The sequence below is a fragment of the Lepisma saccharinum genome, chromosome 10, assembly GCF_977018435.1.
Source record: "Lepisma saccharinum chromosome 10, izLepSacc3.1, whole genome shotgun sequence".
Lineage (NCBI taxonomy): Eukaryota > Metazoa > Arthropoda > Insecta > Zygentoma > Lepismatidae > Lepisma > Lepisma saccharinum.
This window is the reverse complement of record NC_139238.1, coordinates 8569826-8594026: the sequence shown is the minus strand read 5'-3', so window position 1 is coordinate 8594026 and position 24201 is coordinate 8569826. Positions and strand designations below refer to the sequence as shown.

At 39.2% G+C, this 24201-nt stretch overlaps 1 protein-coding gene across 2 annotated transcripts in view; it reads left to right on the top strand.

Annotated features, from left to right (window-relative positions):
* LOC145993747 (cytochrome P450 4C1-like) overlaps positions 1 to 24201 on the top strand; it is a 63148-nt gene that overhangs the window by 12641 nt on the left and 26306 nt on the right. For both annotated transcript variants that reach the window (XM_083129499.1, XM_083129500.1), the window contains exons 2-5: positions 7623 to 7797; positions 10345 to 10451; positions 12669 to 12759; positions 23843 to 24028. In XM_083129499.1, coding sequence (XP_082985625.1) covers positions 7623 to 7797; positions 10345 to 10451; positions 12669 to 12759; positions 23843 to 24028 — 559 coding nt within the window. The remainder of the gene's footprint in view (positions 1 to 7622; positions 7798 to 10344; positions 10452 to 12668; positions 12760 to 23842; positions 24029 to 24201) is intronic.

The window sequence follows — 24201 nt, the reverse complement described above, 5'->3', positions numbered from 1 at the left end:
ACGACTAAAATTATCACAAAATTCAGGTGATTGTAAGTTTTCATATAAGTAGTGATAAAAAACAGTAAGTCTTATAAAATAATTTCCGAATTATGTATAGGCAATAAAATTGTAGATGGAAATCCGCTATGTCACCATCGTATATAAGTTTTACGTATGAACGCAGTACATTCAGAATCAAAATACAGATTTAGCAAAAACAAAATTAGTATTTCCGGAGTAAATCTTTTGGTATGATTGCACAATAGCTATAGAGAATGTCTACAATTCCTTCCATACTTCTCATACTCACTAAATATGCAGTCCTGGTAACGTATCTAAAGTTCACATGTGGGGGTCACGTGTAAAAATTGCAGACTTAAGTCTATATACGTATGTTGGAAAATTACGACTTTCATTACCGCTATCATTATCCATACATACACATAACGACCATGTTTGATGATATGAACAAGTGACGTTCGGCATTCGTTGCGCTGTATACAGCGTTGCCACGCTGTTCCTTCGTTACTTGCAGAGCTACAAAACTTATATTTTGTGAAAATATGTGCTCATTGGGAAAAGATTTAACTGATATCCCCACGAAACTATTTCCGGTAAGGTTAGGGTAAGAAAGTATCTTGATTTTCGTTAATATTTGGTACATTAACTAATTCTGGTCTTCTGATCGGTACATTATGAACAAGTAGTTGCACGAACCATGCACGGGTGGCTCCACAAACCATTGACGAATAGCCCCACGAACCATTTCCGGTAAGGTTAGGTTAGGTTGGGCAAGCTTAGTTAAAATTTTGTTCGTAAAACAATGCGATTCAGCTTTAAAAAAAAAGGTAAATGTCTGTTATATCGGAGACACATTTCTACAGAAGAAACTACTTACGGAAAAGAGTTTCTGTAGCATTTTGAAAGTTTGTGGAGGCATTTTCTGACCGTAGAATGCTACACAACAAGAAATAAGCACTCTGGATATAATAAAATTGCATTTTGTGCAAAGCGACAACATTATGCCGTTATTTCCATTATGTACCTGCAGATGGAGCGAGCGTCGAAAGTCACGCGGTCTCGCCAGTGTTTCCAAACGTGCCTTTTTTTTACGAGATTTTTTTTTAACTATGCTTACCTAACCTAACCCGACCTAACCTAACCTTGCCGGAAATGGTCTGTGGGGCTATCGTGAATGGTTTTTGGGGCTATCCGTCAATGGTTCGTGGGGCTATCGTGAATAGTTTTTGGGGCTATCCGTCAATGGTTCGTGGGGCTATCGTGAATAGGTTTTGGGGCTATCCGTCAATTGTTTGTGGGGCTATCCGTTAATGGTTTGTGATTTCTTCGGTTAAGAAGGTTGAAACACTGCATACCCCACTCAAAATCGACAAAACACAAGCACGACGCGCGATGATCCACAGCTGTGCACCATATTGTAGCTATGTTCCGCAACGGAAGAAAGAAACCAAATGAATTACTCGTAACGTGAAAAATCGAAGTTATTTTCGTGTAAAAAGCATAATGGCACCTTCAACTATGTTCCGCAATACACAATTGTTAAGTACGAACCATCCGAAACACAAAATATCCGATTTTAATGTGTCTCCGATATTACAGACATTTACCAAAAAAAAATCTCAACTTATATCAGCTTTTTTCGCGATTTCCAGGCGTGATCCCCGAATTTTAACAACAGATTCGTGATTAGAAGGCCATATTTAGTTAGGATACCAAATATTAACGAAATTGGAGACGTTCTCTTTATTCTGCATTCGCTCCAATCTTTGGTAAATGTCTGTTATATCGGAGACACTTTTCTTCAAATTTACAGGAGAAACTACTTACGGAAATGAGTTTCTGTTGCATTTATGTAACTTCGTGGAGGTATTTTGTCACTATGGAATGCTGCACAAAAGAAAATAAGCACTTTTGATGTAATAAAGTAGCCTTTTGTGCGAAGCGACAACATTATGCCGTTGTTTTCATTATGAACCTGCAGATGGCGCTAGTGTCGAAAGTCACGCGGTCTCGCGAGAGGAAGAAGTGTTTCCAAACGTGCCTTTTTTACCAGAATTTTTATTTTTTATTTTTTTAACTATGCTTACCTAACCTAACCCAACCTAACCTAACCTTGCCGGAAATGGTTCGTGGGGCTAACGTGAATGGTTTTTGGGGCTAACGTGAATGGTTTTTGGGGCTATCGTGAATGGTTTTTGGGGCTATCGGGAATGGTTTTTGGAGCTATCCGTCAATGGTTTGCGATGACATAATGAACACGAAAGTAGGTGTTTTTCGGTTAAGAAGGTTGCAACACTGCATGCCCACTCCAAATCGACAAAACACAAGCACAACGCGTGATGATCCACAGCTGTGCGCGAAATATTCTATGTTCCGCAACGGAAGAAAGGACCCAAAAGAATTACTCGTAATGTGAAAAATCGAAGTTATTTTCGTGTAAAAAGCATAATGGCACCTTGAAATAGGTTCCGCAATACACAATTGGTAAGTACGAACCATTTGAAACTGAAAATATCCGTTAGAAATGTGTCTCCGATATAACAGACATTTACCCAATCTTTTGATCGTACTACAATTAATGGGCGATATACTTTTCAAAGCCTGCCGATAGAATCTCAAAATTGTAATGAAATATGAAAATAATATTCTCTCTGCTGTGTTTTCGATTTTTCAAAAAACTTCTGCAAGTCTTGTTGCATAAAAAACAATATTTTAGGCTGATAAAACTTTACATTAAAACTGTAGGTCGAAACCCGACTACTCCCAAACCATACGTTAGGCTCTATATCGTTATCAAAAAATGAATGAGTTTAAACAATATTTTCTTACCCATCATACGAGTGGAAATCCTTAAAATGTTCTCTCTCATTCTTAAACAATCACTTCACGTTCGTTAGATATGGATTCGAACTGTTAGTTCAAAACTCTTCCAACGTGCACAGATTTGCTCCTTATCAATGGATAAAATCACAAGGGGTTTGGTCTGAACCGTTTTTCGATTACAAGCATAAATACCAGTGAATTTTCGTCGAAATCTTTGTTTAACTTGATCTGTTGAATATGTTAGCACAGACGGAAACATACAACAAAGGAAAAAAACATTCTCTGCTAATTGAACTATCTAACCGTAACCATTTTGCACTATTAAACACTGTCACACACTACAAAACACGCGAATGCATGTTCAAACACATCCTTATTCTTGCTGCTATTGCCGTGCTGAGCAGTCAGTGTTGCCAAGCCGGATCCGCATAAAAGAGTTAAGTTTCGCCTTAAATGGAACTAAAATAACTTTCAAGGAGTTAGATTTTCGAAGTTGCGATAAACTGTCTCCTAACAAGAGCGCCAATGGGTGTGTGTGTGGGGGGGGGGCACTTGCCCTCCTCCGAGATATCTTCAAAATATTCATGAATTCGAATGGTGAAATTGTAGCAAAATTCCATTACAAATAATATTGTTTTCTGCTATTTATAGGCTCAGTTACAGTAATGAACTGCCATTTCCAACAAAATAACGAGAGAACGTTTTCACAAGAGACATTAGAATCATCTTGATTGCCGTAACTAGGAGTGTACAGGACGGAAGACTTTTTGGTCGGGACAAGATTGGGAAGGAAATATTAATAATCCTGATGTTCGGGACTGAAAATATTCTCTACTTACCGACCAGGTCGGAAAATTTTTGAAATTTCCTTATGTGGTGAAAATCTCGAATTGTAGACACTATTACCCCTTCAAGTGATATAGTTTTTGCACTTCTGGAATAAAAACTGTTAAATTTCAAGAAATGTCAGATACTTGTAGTGCAGAAAATATCAAGAATTAACCTCTTTCAAATAAGTTCCTTTGAAATTTCTCGGCTGTTCAGGATTACGAAAAGTCGGGAAATCATTTTTCGGGATCTGACCTTGATAATTCACATGCTCATTAAATATTATTATTATTACTATCTTTTTACAGTACCCATCGGCAAGTAAAAACATGGACCAGAGGTACCATGAAAGGCAGTTGATTATGTGGTGTCTGATTCTGATTTATATCTGTGTCCCATCATTGTGAAAATGTAAAAAAAAGGCAAAGAACTGTTCAAATACAAATTGATAGATATTGATAGGAAGCAAGGCGAATCCAGTTTCTATCTAAATAGAAGACTCGAGTCTCAACTTGTATACAACCCCAAGTAAAGTAAAGTAATAATAATAATAATTATTATAATTATAATAATAATAATTATTATTATAACAATTATTATAAGTATAATAATAATAATAATTATTATTATAGTAATAATAATAATAATAATAATAATTGTAATAGAAGTTTCTATGATTTTGCCCCACCTGAGAAAAAATCCCGCTGGCAGCCTTGCCTCCTAACTAACTAACTAACTCCCTAGCCTTCTTAAACCCGAAGGTTCATGGCTGCAGCAACACAGGCCTTCCATCTTTCCCTATCTTGAGCAAGCTCTAGGGTAATTTTAGGTATCGAAGGGGGCGGGGGGGGCTACAATTACAAATCGCTTTTAAGTGCTGACAACTTATTCTTAGTTTTCAATGTATAGATCGGGCAATACCCTCCCCTCAATAATCCACATGGTCGTATGAAATGGAAAATAAAGAATTCTCAGGGATTAATATTATATTATCTTCACATCAACCACGGTCAGTGGCGTTCTAAAATTTGGGGCAAGGTGCCAAAACTTGGGGAGCAAGGACAGTTTACTTTGCCTTGGTATATAAGGTTCAGCATAGTGCGATGCCAAAAGTGGAAAAAAGTGGGGGGGCATCTGCCCCCCTCTAATCACCGCCATTGGCCAAGGTGCTAGAAAATAAATAGCTGGCGAGGCAGAAGGGGAGCCGATAATGTACCTCTGAATACGACGTGTAATATGCACATTCAAGGCAAAAGCTCATCGAATGACCAATTCTTTCTTGGTCTATGGGGGCCGGAGCCAATAATGATGCCATAAGGGGGGCCAGGGGGCGGGCGCCCCAGTTCACAGCTTAATTTTGAAAACCTGCATTTGTGTCGACACGTTCTAAAACTAATAACATGCGTAAATGTCATTAGGAGTGTCGTGGAAAGTTACCCAAGAGGTAGATGAGCGATGTAAAATGACTAAAGTGCCATTATAGTCGAGTAGATGGGAGGGTCGTAGGCTCGCCAAAGCCCTCTCCGCGCCTTTTGTCCATAGCCAAAGTCTGTTACTTAAATACCTTCTCAATAAGCAACATCTTTGTTAGAGCTTACTTCCCTACAACAAAAAGCTACCTCTCTGACGCATAATATGTATGATCCTTATTCGTGAGCTTGCATCTCTGAACGAAGGATGTTAGATGTAATGAAGAACATACTGTCGATAGTTTATAGCCGCTGTAGTGGCGGAGTGGTTAGCACAGCGCGCTCCGAAAATTGTAAAAATCCGAGGAATCTAAAAATTGAGGAAAAAGTGGAAAACGGATAATACTATCGCTTAGGAGTGTTTCTTATATATACGTATATATAAATCGTTTGGGAGTTTGACTGCCATGCTAGAGACCCGGGTTCGATCCCTGCCGGGCGAGAACCGAATTGTTCCCCACCTGTTCAAGCGGCTCCTGTGTCCACCCATCGTTGTATAATGTGGGTACCTGAAGAAAACTCTGGGTGGTAAAGGCGGCTAGGGGCGGGGTGCTGATCACATCACCCCCACCTTCGGCCGTGATCAAGAAAGTGTGGGGCCATAACTCCACCGCCCTATACGCCTTCATGGCGTGGCGCAAAGCACATGGCTGTTGATACGAATTTATTGACAGTATAATAATAAAAGGGTTAGATTTGGAGATAAATTTACCCTCGTGGAGCTAAAAAGCTCCTTGGAGAATTTCGAAATTTTAGGTGCAAGAAGAGCTGAGTTGGCAACAGTGTACGCAATGCAGTCCTAGCATTTCCGAGCGAACAAGAGCTTGAGGGTTCACGATCAACACAACTAAGAAGAGGGAGATATACATTCAGGGTTATGTCCTGGTGCCTTTTAACAATAAACCAGGACGTAGTTTTCTTAGAATCACGGTTTCCCCGTTTTCTGTTCCATTCTATTAGTTTTCTTTACATTTTTAATAACGTTTTACATTATGCTATTTGGTATTTATGACTACACGAATTGTAGTTTATACTTAAGTGCCCAGATTGTTCTGGTTTCCAGAAGAATCAAGGTTTACGTATTTCCAGATAGCACAGTAAGCTTACCTCAAGTTTGAAACAAACTTGCTGCAAGTTGGCAAACTGTAAGTTTGCATCAGGCTTAAATCAAGCCAACTTGTTAGCACATGTCAAACTTACAGCAGAGCTTGACATGACATGACAGCAAGCTTGTCACATAAAGTTGCATACTTGATACAAACTTGGCAAGGCCAACTGTCAGCTTGATTCAAGTTTGGCGTATGAAACTGGTTTTGACAGCTACAAGCAAGCTACCGCAAGCTTGCCAAAGGCTTTTATAATATCTGTGTATAAGTTGTTGGTAACAAAGGTGAGTTAATGTTAGTAACATTAGTACATAACAAGCTACTTATGTTGACCAGAACAAAGATTGGTTTACAGGTTATCGTTTAGTTACTTCGTGTAAATTTGCCGCCCCCCGTGGTGTAGTGGTTAGGACATCACGCTACGACGCCAGGGGTCCCGGATTCAAATCCCGGCCTAGGCATGGATGTTTGTGAGTGTCCATTCATCAATTTCATCATATCATCACTCATCCCTCAGCTTCGGAAATTAGCCAAAAGTGGCATAAAAAGCGAAGTTAAACAAAGCAAATCAATTTTAGTGTAAAGTTTTGACAATGATTATTGGCTGATAAAGGAATTGGTTAGTAAAGGATGGCCAGAGGGTTTTTTCTCAGGGGGGCAGCAGTGTTCAAGGGCGGGCGGAACGTTGGGGGATGCTATCCCCCAGTTAAGAACATTATCAAAGCATCTTCCCACTAGGATAATTTGCATAGGCATTCCCCATCTTTCCTCAAACTGGGGAAAGCAAGCTGCCCCCCGCCCGCGAGGAATTAATCTTTGAGCACTGGGCGTGGGGGTAGAGTAAAATTGTACATCAGCCCTTCAGTCATAAAAAAACTCATATTTAACCATTAATTATTTAGCTATTTTACAAGTCATAAAATTGAAATTAAATTTAAAATACCTTAGCTTTGTTGTCAAGTTCAGACAAGTCAAATGAAGTTATTCCTGATATCTCAGGGGGAAGCGCCCCCTCTGCCTCCCTCTGCGAGCGCCCTTGAAGGTATGTATTGCATAAAGGGCTAGGGAGAGTAGGGACTGGAAAGGGACTTTGATTGGTTTGGTTTATTTTACTAGGCTTTTCTGTTACTTTTGGCTAATTGCGACTATATGGATGAGTGATGAGCGACACTCACAAAGGACATCCATGCCCAGGTCGAGATTCGAACCCGTGTCCCCTGGAGTCGTAGCGTGATGTGCTAATCACTCCGCCACTAAGGTTACCTGGAAAGGGAATTGTCAGCCCTTAAATAGAGGTCTTATGAAAATTGGAAGTAAAAAGATTGGAAAATTTGTTAGGCTCTAGGTGTGAGATAAAACATCATGTCTGAAGGATTTTTTTTCTCGATTCTAGGGAAACATGCTCGCCATATCGTCCACCGCTTGGTTAGCGGGAGTGGCAATCACTGCTTTCCTCCTGTTCTACCTCAAGAGATCGTGGATAAGAAAGATGTGGTTGTTATCCAAGATTCCTGGTCCGTTTCCTCTTCCTATCCTTGGAAACATGTTGCTGTTCCTTGACATAGAAGGTAAGTCTATTGTGGTGCAATCTTAAGTCCATACATAGTCTATGACTTGTTTGAAAAGGTTTCATCAAAGTGTTTGTAAAATGGCAAGGTGAACAGCTAGCACAAGTTGACAAATTTGAATATTTGGGAACTACAATAACAAATAACGGAAAAGTAGAAGTACATAACAGAGATGTAAAAGCAAATGCTTAGAAAAATATTTGGTTATATAATTTAGAACACACACACAAATTATATATATATATATATATATATATATATATATATATATATATTTACATATGTGAAAATTATGATACACCTGTATAATGTTATTAAAAATTAAAGTAAATTACAAAATTAGTTCAATATAATTTTATTATGTACAAGTTGTTAACTTTTACTTTCTATTAATATAAATCAATTGAATTTCATAGTTATATTTGTATTACATTCTCGCTTCACTTTTATTGTGCGTATATTGTTATTGGTATAGATCTGTTAATAATTTCTTGAAAGAGAGAGAAGAAGAAAGTATTCACACTCACAACCACACTACTTTGAGTGTGTTTTCGATATTATCCTTAGTAAGGTATCATGTATTTGAAGACAAAACAAATTGTGTATATTTTGTCTGTATTGTATTGTGTTGTTATTACAAACACTCCCCCTCAGGAAATTGTTGGTGTGTGGGATTTTTAACGCCAAGATTGTTGGTTGGAAAATCCCCCTGTCCCCCCAGGATTTCGCAGCCTGTCATAAACTCTCAATGATATAATTATTTTCCGCTCCAACACGGGCGCGCACTTGAGGGAATTTTTCAGTCGATCTTGTTGCATAAGCGACTCTGGAGCTCTGCATATTGCATCCACTGGCGTACGCAGGGAGGGGCAGAAATTTCGAGAAAATCAAAATTTTCAAATCAAGACAGTAAATTTCGGGAAAACCTAAAGTTGTAAATGCAACGTCCCCTTAAAGTAACCCCGGTTACAATTTTTGTCTTTGTACAACATTTAAAACGAAGGTTACAACAATAATTACGAAATATCTAATTGTGTATCCCCCAACGCAATTATGTAATATCCACCTTTACAATTCCACGCCCCCTCTGAAAAATTCCTTCAGGCTTTTCGTAACCTTGAAATTTATTGGAGCTTGTAGATAGCTTAGTAGAAAACTCTGTTGTACAGGATCCCAGTTCGATTCTCTCTGGAAGCACGTTTGACCAGTGGTAAGGATCCCACTGTAAACTCTATGTAGGACAAGCATTGACTCTTACAGTCTGAGAATTAAGTAACTTGCCCGAAAGATTTTGTCGTCGTAATTGGTGATTATGAGCTCCATGGTATATCGAGGAGGATTTATTTAACGCCCTCATTCTGAACTTGCAAGCAAGTATCCATGAAGTATATATAATTTTTGATAAATGTCCAAAAGATTATAGTTCTGTTTGGTTCACTTAGTTTACAATTATTCCCAGAAGATGGCACTTTCATTTCGAAAAATGCTACTTGATGATATCGTCTGTTATTTGAGATTCTGTGGTAAAATTTGGAATAGAAAAGAGAAATAAAACTCGACCGACAATTTGACTTTCTTTTATCCAGTTAACTGAGCTTATGTTGCACGTGTTAGTGTGTATTATAATTAGTATGTAATTGCATATTACTTTCTAGATACATACCTTGAACACGAAACTGTCTACGAATTATATGTATGACATGATTTTCCATAAGTTTTACATTACATATTTTTACATATTTGCCAAGATGTTGCATGTTTTTCATGTTTGCTAATTTACTTTACATAAAACAACATGTTTCAGAAATCTTTTCCTGTCTTAATCCTTTTTCTTATATATTCGATCTCTGAAACATGATGAAGAAAAGTTGTAGCTCACGTGATGTCATATTTTCTAATCAATGAGATGCATAGTGCTAACGGTCACCTAAAATTGACTGCCAAGTAGAAATACAGGCTGAAGCGGGAATTGTTATATATCGAAAGGTGTTGGAGTCCCCCCTCCTCCCTGACAACGACAGCAGTGTATGATAGCTGAAAACATACTGGTTCACTCTGTAACAAAACATAAATGAGTCCTATATGCATTAATTCTTCTTGAATCTGCCTCTACATTTACTTATTCTAAATAATTTGCGATGTGAAAAGTAGTAAATAGTTGCCAAAATTGGTTTCTTAAATATGTACACATTCCTGTGCTTTTTTGAGTTTATAAATTTGATACACATTTTAATTTGAACGACTTATGTCCTTAAAATTATGTTCAAATAATATAAATATCCAGCAAAATTCTTGAAATTTATTGGATACTTGATCATTATTAATATTACATATTCTTTCATACTAAATATTTAGCTATATATCCTTTTGATAATACATATTTAGGTACATATTTTATCAATTATTGTTACATATTTATGTACATATTTTGTACTTCGATATTACATAAAAATCCTGGGTCTAATTATAATATATAATATCTTTTTCCTACAACGCAAGTATGGCATTATGGGTAGTTGGGTAGTAATGCATTTTCTTTATTTGCAGGCGTTGTCGATCAGATAAAAGCAATGCATAAAAAGTACAAATGGTACTGCAGAGTTTGGTTCTCATTTCATCCAATAGTTGTCATTCAACATCCTGATGATGTTAGGGTAAGTTAAAACTTATTACAAAACGAAATTTACTAATATACAATAGTAGAGGAGAAGGTCTAAATATGGGCGAAGGTTTAAATATGGGTTTTTGGAGTTATCAGCGCTCCCGGGTGCTGCAGCCTGGCAGAGGCTAAGGGAACTGGTTATCTGTCAAGGACAAAGGTTGCGGCGCCAATTCGCAAGAGAAAGTGGTGGTTATAAATGCAGAAGGCCTTAGAAAGTTCGCTTCGCGGGCTTACAGCAGACAACAATATGGGGGTGTGTCTGCGAGAACCAATCAGGTCCGCGAATGAGCGAGCCCGGTTGCCACAGCTAACTCGCTGCACCCTTCTGGAAGGGTGAATGACCTCTGCCTCTTGCTACCTCGGCCTGTTTGTTCGGCTGAGGAGCAGACGACATGAGAGTATCGGCAATAGTGTGCGAGCGACGTCTGCTGTTAGCCCGCGAAACCCTCTTTCTAAGGCCTTCTGCATTATAGTTTCGGCCTTGGACGCTGTTATAGAATTGCGACCTCCGAAAACTTTTTGCAGGAATGTTTTAACTCAGCGTTTTCTGAATTCTCATCTGCTTTGTATAGGTTATGATATTAGCGGTACATAAAACAAATGTGGGCTTTTATAATGCCATGATTTGTTTGTGAAATATATACCACAGAGAGCAAAAATAAATTGAAGAAGAAAAATAGCGTGATGGTCTAAATATGAGCTATGACATGAGGTCTAATGCTGAGATCACATTTCCAACAAATATTTGGATGTTTGTCTTAATTTCGATTTTTCCCATTCCGCGTGATTTTCAAAACAACAGATTATTCATAAATATGAATTTTATAATGTTTTAGCGATAAATGACTGTTTTTTTAAAATTTTAATTGCTTTTTGTGATATTGCCACTAGTAGCCCATATTTAGACCACGATTTTGAAATACATCATTTTACCATTTTTTTGGAAATTGATTTTTTTTTTTAAAAAAAATTGAGACCTTTTATACTTTAGCATGCTATTACATTTAAGTATATATTTCATAGATATGCATTTTAAAGGTAGGTGGTTGATATAATATTTTTTCCCTCCGGAAATTACTACATAAAAGGGTGGGGCCATATTTAGACCTTTTCCTCTAGTAATGTCAGATAATAGTAAGTTTTAAGAAAACTATCATCAATTACATACTCTATATACAAGATGAAGATTCAGTTCTTTAACTTTAATTTACTCTCTCAGTGGTAATTTTTAGAGTTATGCACACACATTCATTTCAAATTAAGCTAGAACAGGATGTCTAGATCTATTTTCCGGCATATGAAACGCTCTTGTAACGAACAGTACAGATATTCACACATGAAAACATTAGCATACACAATAGAGTGGTCTGAATTATTATTGTAAATATCGAAGTCTTTCAAAATTTTGTCTTTAATCGACAACTTCCTTGTGAGTAAAATTTTTAACTCAGTAGGTGTCCGTCGTTCAGATACATAAATTAAGTTTAAGTTTTGCTTTAATTTCACTCTATCCTCATATAGATTAATAGGGACTGATCCTGCAGTTTGAAGTGGAATCTGAACCAGTATGTGTGGTAAAGTCGCCGCCTTGTAATCAAGGGGTCCAGGGTTCGAAACCCGGTGGAGGAACATTGCACAGTGGTTCACATCCCACCGTATACACTGTAGGTCCAGTCCCGATTCGCTTATCTGTGCATAAAGTGGACTTAGAACTAAACTCTACTTTGCGTCGAACCCAAGACCCCTTGATTAGATTCATTGACTTGGTGTTTAAAGTCCACTTTGTGCACAGTAAGGCTAATCGGGACTGGATCTACAGTTTAAAGTGGGATCCGAACCACTATATGTGCCTCCACCGGGTATTGAACCCGGGAACCCTTGATTAGAAGGCGATGACATTACCACTACGCCATGCGAGAAGCGTAGATACATAAGGTAGGTCAATATACCTTGACGTCATCATGAGAATGGTAAATGTACAAATTGTAGAAGTACATACGGGGCGGGGGGTGGCGTGTTGAAGCGGAAAAAGATAAGACGGATGATTTTGCAAATAAATAATTTGGAAGTTTTTAAAATATTAAAGTAATTTTTTTCTCTATGACACGGAAAATTGTGGAGGCTAATGGAAGTTTTCGAAGGGCTCCCCCGGGCTCCTGCTGCATATAATTATTATTTAATTAAATTCAGGCCTTTTTATATATTGCAGGATCTTCTAACTAGCAACATTCATATGGATAAGAGTCTTATGTACAACACGATGCACCCTTTTCTTGGAGATGGACTACTCACAAGTCCAGGTAAGATCTTGTACTTGCATGTGTTTATAAAATAGCTGCATCTAACCGTGATTATCAAAGTATTTTCACTAACCTTATTGAATACTTGCACTGTGACGTCATTGAATTCAGAGGAGTCGCGTTAATTTCTGTCTTCCAATCAAACGAAAGCGCGGGCTCACTGAACGAACTTCTAGCATTAAATTCGTATCACTGACAACGAATTAATCACTGGTAATCGAATAGGGATATTCGAGGAACATTAACGCCAGCAGATTTTTCAAACAGAATCAAAAGCGACAAGCTATCCTAGGATGCATTAACGTTGTGGTTACGTGACGTCAGAGGAAATAATAGTTTAAAATAACTGGAGAAAATGAGTGTATAAGATGCTGTAAAGAATGAGAGAAAGAAAGGGAATTAGAGGTCCAAGCTCCACACACAAAGAGAGGGTGAGAGAGGGGGAGGGGAAGGAAAAGAGAAATAGAATGCAAGAGACAGGACGAAGTGAAAATAGACAAACGAGAGAGGAAAGAAGAGAATTTAAGCAACAGGAAAAAGAGAAAGAGAGATAAAGAAAGAATGAGAAATAAAAACTCAAGAGACAGAGAAAGAAAGGGGAAAAAAAGCAAGTGAGAGAGAAGGAAGAAGAGAAATATAAAGCAATAAGAGAGAGAGAGAGAGAGAGAGAGAGAGAAGAAGAAGAAGAAGAAGAAGTGAAATATAAAGCGACAGAAAAGGGAAGAGATGGAAGCGAGAGACAAACACACAGCAAGAGAGCTAGGTAAAGACGCAAGAAACAGAAAACTAAAGAGGAATAAACAAGCGAAGAGGGGAAGATAAGAAGCATAAAGCGACAAAGAGAGGGAGAGAAACAGAGAAAGAAAGAATGATAGAGAAAAAGACGCAAATGACAGAGAAAGAGAAATGAAGAAGCAAAAGAAGGGAAGAACAGAAGTATAAAGAGACAGAAAAAAGAGGGAGAGAGAGAGAGAGAGAGAGAGAGAGAGAAAAGGGAAGAGCAATAGAAAAACGAGACAAAGATGGAAAGCGAATTACAGGTATACCAGAATAGAAATAACAAGAAGCAGTGTTAGAGAAGGAAAGAAAAGAGATATGGAAGCGAGACATAGAGGAAGAGAAAGAAGAGATAACTGAACACACCCACAGAGAGAGAACGAATAAAGAATACTGGACGTAAAACACAGGAAAAGAAATGATCAAGTATAGAGGAAAGTAGTGACAAACAAAGAGATGCTGTCACGTGCTGCTAATTTAATAAATAACTAATTAACTCAACTAACTCAACTGAGCTGAGCTTAGCAACGCAACAACGAAGAATCTCTCGCCTCACCTGCTGGGCGAATTAAACATTACATGAAATATAATACGGTCAGGATAAGTGCCTAACAGTCGGAGTTACCGAGAATAAACCTAGGAGGATTTGATTTTAAATACCTGAAATGACGTTACATAATACTACGGTGTTTCTGAATATACTCATATATTAAAGCACAGATAAATACACATTACATCTTGCCCTCTTTCACTCGATCTCACATTCATACTCTCATTCCATGGCATATGGCGACAATATGACAATTACAAAGGTTAGATTAATTACTACTTTGACCATACTCTTGCTATGTCTTGGCTACATTGCCTTTTACAATTTATCGTTTAGGATTTTAAGCATAAAGTGAATAATTGTTCCTTGTGCGAACCCCTTCTATCTTTTCTGAAGGTATAAATATATTCAATGAACTATTGTTTGCTGTTAACATAAACTCTCATCTTTAAATTGATTATTCCGCCGGAATACCGATGCCTAGGGAAGCCATAGCACTGATTTAAGTTATGAAATGATTTGATTTACGCAGATTCGCGGTAGATAGTCGTCATCTCTCTCACACACGCACATGGTTGGATCTTACCTTCGCTGCATTCCCTCTGACCTGGGTTGGGTGAAAGTGGTCCTACAGTTCTGGAAGGCCTCCACACTCCCGTGTTGCACTTCACGGTTATCCTGGTTTCACTCGTTCACTTCGCAGGGACGTCCAGGACGGTACACGTACACTGTCGACTCCATACGACAACTTGCACAATAATAGGTCAGTTCTTCGCGGTCACTCGTAAGTACCGATACGCGACTTGGGCGATGAGACGAACATACGCGATGAGCCATTCGCGGTTTCACATGAATATCAAATGTTATTAACTTTCACTACTTTGGACGTTGTTTCGGACGATTGACACAGGTGGACGTGTCTGGCGTTATTCTCACATAACCACACGTATGTGCACGGATGCGTTGACGGCGAGGGGGAGAAGGATCCCCTGGTTCTATTCTGCTCTACTCCATGGCTCTGAAACACTCACTCGAGGAAAACAAATCCAGACCTCGAGTCTGCTTGCAACTCGCAGCTCGGTCGCGCGTAGCTCACACTCCGGTGGCGATTGTAGGCAAAACTGTGCAAAACTGTTTCAAATCATCCCTTTTATTCCAGATTTGAACGTAGTGACGCGCTACCCTCTATGATCAGGTGCTTGTTTATTGTTTCTGGTGCTTTGACCGTTGTCCTCCTATCCTGGTCAATGCTCACTCCGGTCCTTAACCTTTGGTAGCAGCCCCTCGCGCAGAGATTAGGCTAACTCTTTCTCCATTGTAGTCAGTCACGAAAAGCAAGGACCTCTCAGTAGGGTAGCTTCTCCCTTTCAATTCAGCGATGAATCTTTAATAATTCATAACTCCCGTAGTTCTGTTCTGATTAGGCTCAAATCTTGGAATCAGTACTTTCATGATGTGTTCTTCCGCTGGTTAAAATCTCATCCAATTCGGTCCATTGGTTTAGAAGTTGCATTTTTCTTGTTATTCCCATAAGAATGCATGTAAATCCGAATTCGGGCGAAAAACGGTGGTTGAGCAAGCTAGTGTTGGCTAAGGCAGTTCGCTAGACACCTGTATTCGCGACGGATATTAATAATACCAATTGCAATTAATTCCTACTAACGGGCAATTAGATTAATTACTTGTCACTCAATATTTGACCGTTATAACATTCCCCTCCTTTTAATTATGAATTTTTTTCAGAGCGAACTTGCGAGTGACAGGAAAAAATTCATACCACATATTAATGATATTTGTTAGTGACCGCACACTTAGGCGTCTGAATAGGGACTCGAACCCTGGACTGTATAACTTTTAACTCAACATTAGAATGAAGTTATACTTTCTGCAATTGTACTATAATTATGAGAATATAAACAAATATGATAAAGTATACAAGAATACAATATAAAGTACATTTTGACATCGAAATCCCAACGTATTACTACATACATACTAACTTTGGATACACCCTGTAGTTTTATACATATTAATGTGAATACTGAATAATAAGCTAAATAAGATATAAGTAAATATTTGATTTGCAATTTGTTCCCTCTCACACATATGTTTGCATACTTCTTGCATTAATTATAAGAACTGTTTACATTTTTTGCCTTTTAATATATAAAAAATAATCTCTAATTTTCCTATTGTTTACTTTACAATCGGGGTGGCTCTAGTGCAATATATTCTTCAGTGTCTCCTTTGACATGAGCCGGACTGACAAAGGAGTCTTCTAGTCTCCCGTCGGGCCTTGAATATCGGTTATCTGCTCCAGAGATCGCTGTTCTTGCCTCAGTCCACTTCGTCTAGGTTGGTAATCTGGGGAGAGTGGGTCCAAGTTACGGCTAGTAGACGGTCCATTCCAGTTGGGTAAATTAGCAGTAGTCTGTGGGGACACGACTGTTCTAACCGCATTCACAGCACGATTCCTCTCAACTTGACTCGGGTTGTTTTGACCCCGGCAGTGTTGCCATCTCGCGTTTTCTCCATCTCTATCATCTCTGAAGTGTTGTTGTTGTGGGCGGTGATTGCTGTACTGGCCTCGCTGGGGATAAGCTTCTCTATTGTTCCTCCCAGAGTTCTGTCTCCGACTATTGTTTGTCGCCAAGTTTACTTTCGGGAATCCCCCTTGCCTTCCTTCATCAAAATCTCCAAACTTTCTTCTCTGATTCTTGTTTTCCCAGGATGCTCGTTTCTCTTGCTCCAGCGCGTCCAAATCGCAAAGAATCATCGACATCGTGTCCAGGTTGGAAAGTGCGTCTCCGGTTAGCTGACGTTGCACATAATGCGGAAACATTGCGCGTATTGCGGCTAACATTTCAACTGGCTCAATTCCGGGCTTCAGGGCGTGGAAATCACTCACTCGCTGCCAAAAGAACTGTTTATAGGTGATTTTCTGGCTCTCATCAAACCTGCGATTTCTAAGCAAAGTGATTTTGCGTTCTACTAGCTGGCGACCTTGAAATTGTTGCAGAAATGCTTGTTCAAACTCTTCAAAGCTATTAAATAGTGGATTCCGCTGCTCGAGCCAGATCCTTGCACTCCCTTTGAGTAATTTTTGCATTAGCCTCAAGCAGTCTGGGCTATCGACACCGTACAACAAACAATCTCTCTTGAAGTCCCCTATGAAGATTGACGGTAAAGTCTCGTCGTGATCGGGGTTGTACGTTTGAAAATTATCCATGCCGACTTTTGAGAAGATTCCGCGAGTATTCGACTCCGGGTTGGACACACTGCGTGTCTCCTGCTGGGCGAAAGCGTTCAAGCTCGGCGAGCTCCCGCTCCGGCCGATGACGTCACGCGCTGCTTGGCGATCCAAGGAAGTTGGTGCTGATTGACAGGTCAGCTGGTTGGTCACGTCTGCTGCGACGAGCAAAGGAGTTGGGTTCACATCCCTGAACGTTGCCTCCAATCGGCGAATCTCTTCGTCCTCATTTCTTCTCCGTTGCGTGATTTGGAAATCCTTCAATTCACGTGTCTCCGCTTCCAGTCGTTCTAATCGGCTGGTTATGCCCGTCTGATTCTCGGTCGTTCTTGCGTCCAGCGCTCCAATAGTTTCTTGAACCTGACGTAACTCTACACGCAGATCTTTCTCCATTGTGACTACATTAATGTTTGTCTCTTCATGTCTCCTTTCGCATTCCTTCTCCGACTGAAGTACTTTCTCCTTCATTCGGTCATTTTCGGATAGCAGTACTTGGAAACGGCGATCCCATCTTTCTTCCCACTCTTTTCTTCTTCTTTCTTCCATTTCTTCCTTCTGTTTTCGGCGTTCTTCCTTCCTTTCTTCCTGCTCTCTCCTTTCGGCAGCCTCTATCTTCCGCCTTTCTTCTTCTTCTCTCTTCCTCTTCTGTTCTCTTTCTTCATCTCTGGCTTGGATATAGCTGATTAGCTGAGAGAACATGGCCTGCACGTCCATCTTCTCTGGAACTGGCAACCCTGTTACCGACTGATCTTTCCCTAGATCCTTATCAACGTTGCCGGCTGACGAAACGCCTGCATCTGTAGAATTCTCAGCCCCTGGGCGGTCCATGGTATTGTTCGTTAATCTCTGGCGGAGACGAGTAGTTCTTTGCATGCCAATCTTCTTCTTCTTCTTCTCGTGGCTGGCTATCGCCGAAGGAAAAAGATATCGAAATTCTTTTCCTGGTTTCTGGTTTCAGATCCCGGGGATCGCACCCCTCACCTGCTTCCGTGTGTCATAACGCGTGTCCTTTTGTCCTTTATCGTCCGAAGTTAATAACGCCCATTGTTAATAAAATAATAAAATCCTCTAATAATTCTGCTATGGAAAATATGCTATAGTCGCGACAAAGTATTTTCACTATTACACCATAAAAAACACACAAAATGGTTCTAGCTACACATCGATTGTATATTCAGTTAATTAAAATCACCGTACAAATTACACATTAATACTTTAAATGAACACGTCTTTATAGATTCTTATCAGGATTTTCAGTTACAGGTTGCAATTATTTAATTTTCAACAAAAAAATCTTAGTTCCCCCTTAGCGTTAAATTCTGGTACCCTGTCGTAGACATTCGTAGGCTGAAAACTCTCTTTAACAACAAGTATTAAATTCCCTTGGGTAATAGACATAACTGATTGTTAACCATTACAATCAAACTTAATAAAATTCACATTGAGTAGATAAGCAACTAATTAGAATACTCGTGACCTCCAGGTTCCTTACTAGCCTGCCTGTAACATCGTTCTACGAGCCTAATTCCTATTTGCTTCCTATTTGCCTACTCTTCTATTTGCCTATTCGTCGATTATTCGGGCCTACTTTTTACACCCCTACTTGTCTATTCACATACTCGTCGATTATTCGGCGTACTTTTTTACTTGCCTACTTATTTTCCTACTCGTCGAATGTTCGGGCAACCTTTTATATGCCTACATATCTTATTTGCCTACTCGTCGAATGTTCGGGCACCTTTTTATATGCCTACATATCTTATTTGCCTACTCGTCGAATGTTCGGGCAACATTTTATATGCCTACATGTTTATTTGCCTACTCGTCGCTTGTTCGGGCGCCATATTTTGTCACGTGCTGCTAATTTAATAAATAACTAATTAACTCAACTAACTCAACTGAGCTGAGCTTAGCAACGCAACAACGAAGAATCTCTCGCCTCACCTGCTGGGCGAATTAAACATTACATGAAATATAATACGGTCAGGATAAGTGCCTAACAGTCGGAGTTACCGAGAATAAACCTAGGAGGATTTGATTTTAAATACCTGAAATGACGTTACATAATACTACGGTGTTTCTGAATATACTCATATATTAAAGCACAGATAAATACACATTACATCTTGCCCTCTTTCACTCGATCTCACATTCATACTCTCATTCCATGGCATATGGCGACAATATGACAATTACAAAGGTTAGATTAATTACTACTTTGACCATACTCTTGCTATGTCTTGGCTACATTGCCTTTTACAATTTATCGTTTAGGATTTTAAGCATAAAGTGAATAATTGTTCCTTGTGCGAACCCCTTCTATCTTTTCTGAAGGTATAAATATATTCAATGAACTATTGTTTGCTGTTAACATAAACTCTCATCTTTAAATTGATTATTCCGCCGGAATACCGATGCCTAGGGAAGCCATAGCACTGATTTAAGTTATGAAATGATTTGATTTACGCAGATTCGCGGTAGATAGTCGTCATCTCTCTCACACACGCACATGGTTGGATCTTACCTTCGCTGCATTCCCTCTGACCTGGGTTGGGTGAAAGTGGTCCTACAGTTCTGGAAGGCCTCCACACTCCCGTGTTGCACTTCACGGTTATCCTGGTTTCACTCGTTCACTTCGCAGGGACGTCCAGGACGGTACACGTACACTGTCGACTCCATACGACAACTTGCACAATAATAGGTCAGTTCTTCGCGGTCACTCGTAAGTACCGATACGCGACTTGGGCGATGAGACGAACATACGCGATGAGCCATTCGCGGTTTCACATGAATATCAAATGTTATTAACTTTCACTACTTTGGACGTTGTTTCGGACGATTGACACAGGTGGACGTGTCTGGCGTTATTCTCACATAACCACACGTATGTGCACGGATGCGTTGACGGCGAGGGGGAGAAGGATCCCCTGGTTCTATTCTGCTCTACTCCATGGCTCTGAAACACTCACTCGAGGAAAACAAATCCAGACCTCGAGTCTGCTTGCAACTCGCAGCTCGGTCGCGCGTAGCTCACACTCCGGTGGCGATTGTAGGCAAAACTGTGCAAAACTGTTTCAAATCATCCCTTTTATTCCAGATTTGAACGTAGTGACGCGCTACCCTCTATGATCAGGTGCTTGTTTATTGTTTCTGGTGCTTTGACCGTTGTCCTCCTATCCTGGTCAATGCTCACTCCGGTCCTTAACCTTTGGTAGCAGCCCCTCGCGCAGAGATTAGGCTAACTCTTTCTCCATTGTAGTCAGTCACGAAAAGCAAGGACCTCTCAGTAGGGTAGCTTCTCCCTTTCAATTCAGCGATGAATCTTTAATAATTCATAACTCCCGTAGTTCTGTTCTGATTAGGCTCAAATCTTGGAATCAGTACTTTCATGATGTGTTCTTCCGCTGGTTAAAATCTCATCCAATTCGGTCCATTGGTTTAGAAGTTGCATTTTTCTTGTTATTCCCATAAGAATGCATGTAAATCCGAATTCGGGCGAAAAACGGTGGTTGAGCAAGCTAGTGTTGGCTAAGGCAGTTCGCTAGACACCTGTATTCGCGACGGATATTAATAATACCAATTGCAATTAATTCCTACTAACGGGCAATTAGATTAATTACTTGTCACTCAATATTTGACCGTTATAATGCTACCTAACTGAGAAAACAGACAAAGTTACAAACAAAAGAGGGAAGGCAGCATAAGTAGACAATTTTCCCTCATTTCAGGGGCAAGTGCCCCCTTTTCACCCTCCCTGCGGGGGCACATAACAAGGAATTGAGTTCCGTCAACATTTCCACATTACAGACGGGTGTCAGTCGCAATATTTTATCCCATATCGATCTTCGTTCCTGCAAGAGTCTCTAGCGCTAAATATTATCAAATCAGATCCGATCAGGCGATACTGTGACGTAATACCTGCCGGGAAATCTTCCTGTTCCTTGTTGGGCCAGTTTAGGGATCAACGTGGTATTTTTTCATCGAAAACTGCTCCAGTGCCAAGGACGTATTTAAGTGGAGAGACCATGGGGTTCGGACTCCTTGCGCGAAAAACAAGTACTAAAATTAACTAATTAAAATAAACTTTTAATATAATTTGTTGTACATTCGGGGGTTATTTATTTTCGCCGAACTTTCTGGAAGGCCAGGATTATATTGGGATCATATGCTTTGAATGACAGGCTCAAAGAAGATATATGCACACTACTACTGATAATAATATTATGCATAATATATTAATCAGGAACAACTTGATCTAACGTCCTTTTTTGTTATACCATGAAGATTCATTTTTTTTTCATTAATTTCCTTACCAGGACAGTTGTTTTTACAAAATAATTGGCGAACTTCAATACTCGCAAGCTAGACAATGAATAAATGTTGTTACATCACTATTCTTACACCGTTCTTTTACTTGTACATCTAATTATAACAATACAACATTTTTATACATTTGTGTAATAATAATATTATTATTACTAGTATTTCTGAGACGCTTGGTTCGGACCCCCCCCCGAACCAGGGCGCCCGCAAGGGAGGGCAAAGGGGTCTTCCCCCTTAGATTTCTTGAAAGAGTAAATGTAATTCGAATGGTGAATATTGTTTTCTGTGACTTACAGGCCGTAAGTTACAGCAACTATTATTATTATTATTATTATTATTATTATCATTATATCAAAAGTATAGTCGACGCGCTAGCTACGTTAACGACCGGCTGGCTTTGAAGTCCACGGAGCGCGCCCACCAGCTGCAACAATCAAATTCAACGCACAGTGTTGCCACACATCTACTCCCCACATCTACTCTACGCCACCTTGTCCCTCCGCGCACAAGCACCTTCTCACGGTCTCCACATTGAAGTTGCAAAGTACGGCAACAGCGTATCCGCAGTCATGTGACTGAGACTCCACGTGGAGTAGACGAGCAGAATGACAGCTGCGCCCATTGGCTGTAGGTTGAGTGTGATTGGACGAAAACAAGTCGTCCGCTATTTATACCCACCCACGTTCGTGGCGGCGGCATTCTTAAGTTAGCGAAGTAAACGCGTGGACCATAACAGAGTTACAGTTACAATTATTCATTTTAAAAAGTAACTCAGTTACAGTTAGAGTTACTTTTACAGTTACTTTCTACTGGAAATTTTGTTGCAAACAAATTACACAAATCGATCATTAATTGTAATAAAATAATTTGTGAAGACTGGTACATAATATAAGTACATATATTTATATTTATTGTCGTTGCAACAAAGGATGGACATTTTTATCGCAGCAGAAACTAGTAGTTTATCGATGGTTCCGATTCACTTTAAGTCCTAAATCACCAATAATTTACGACACTTATATAACAACTTAAGTGTCATGAAGTAATTCTAAATGTAACTGTTGAAACGTTACTTCTATTGGAAAAAAGTAACTCTGTTACAGTTACAGGTACTTGATTTTAAAAGTAACTAGTTACAGGTATCATTCGTGAAAAAAGTAACTGTTACTTGTAACTGAGTTACTTATAACTAGTTACTTCCAAACACTGGCTACATGCTTATTGGAAGATAGAAAGGTGAATCCGGTATCTATCTAAACAGTAGACTCGAGTCTGAACTTCTGTACAACGTCAAAGTATTTTCAATCCAATTGGAATTTTATGATTTATAAAGTAGTAGTAGTAGTAACTAATAATAATAATAGTAGTAATAATTAAGGCTAGGATTTTTATGACTTAGCATATGTTTTTGGTAAGGGTGATTGTTCTCTAAATATATAGAAATTCATATTGTGAACAAACTAATTGAATTAAGGTGCTTCTTAAGGGCATATTTGGCCATTTCTGCGTGTTAGAGCATATGTTGATTGATTTTCGGTCATATTCAGCATATTTTCGTATCTTCAAAGAAATATACAGTTATTTTCGAAGTGGATTCGTTCTTACTACGATGTTGTTTTTTTTTGACTGCACAAAGATCTTTTTCATTTTTATTTGAAAATTTACAGAAAGTGTTCATTGTGCATTGCATTTCAGGGCCTATTTAGTGAACTAAAAATAGTAGCTAAGTATGTGAAAATAGCATATGTTAGATTTTGATGTTTGAAACAGTCCAGTTATAAGGGCATATTTTTCAGATTATAGTGCATATTTTGTAAAATTTTAGGTCTTTAGAGCATATTTTATTTGGCATATTTTGGTAATTTTTTGGTCATAAAAATCCTAGCACTAGTAATAGTAATAATAATAATAATAATAATAATGATGATGATGATGATGATGATAATAAACGTTTTTGTGACTTTGCCCCCCCCCCCCCCCCGAGAAAAATCCTGCGGGCTTCATTGTTCCCGAATATATTTCTGAATACGTGCCTGCTTAGTGGGGCTTTGAGGGGTAGGGAAAAGGTCTGAGAAATTCCTCAAATGTCACCGCAAGCCCATGCACGATAGTGAATGCGACTGCAGCTTTAACATTCAGCATGTAGTCATTAGCACCCCATAGTGACTCTTCTCTCCTTGCAGGTGATAAGTGGAACAGCCATAGGAAGCTGATCAACCCAACAATGAGTTACAACATCCTGGAGAACTATATGCCTGTGTTCGTAAGCAAGAGCAATGCCCTGGTACAGAAACTGAAGGAGAAAGCCAACGGAGAAACTTTTGACATTTGCCCGTACACGAACATCGCCGCTTTGGACATTATATGCGGTAAGTACTACAGAATGTGCCAAAGAAAAATATACCGAACCTGAATTTGTGCCTTCGATCTTGGTATACTTTTATTTCGGACACCCTGTATAATCTAATTCCCCTGCACGGTAGTGTGACGTCACTGAGCAAGATTGAGTCCAAACAAACTCTTTACTTGGTTTAACCCTATG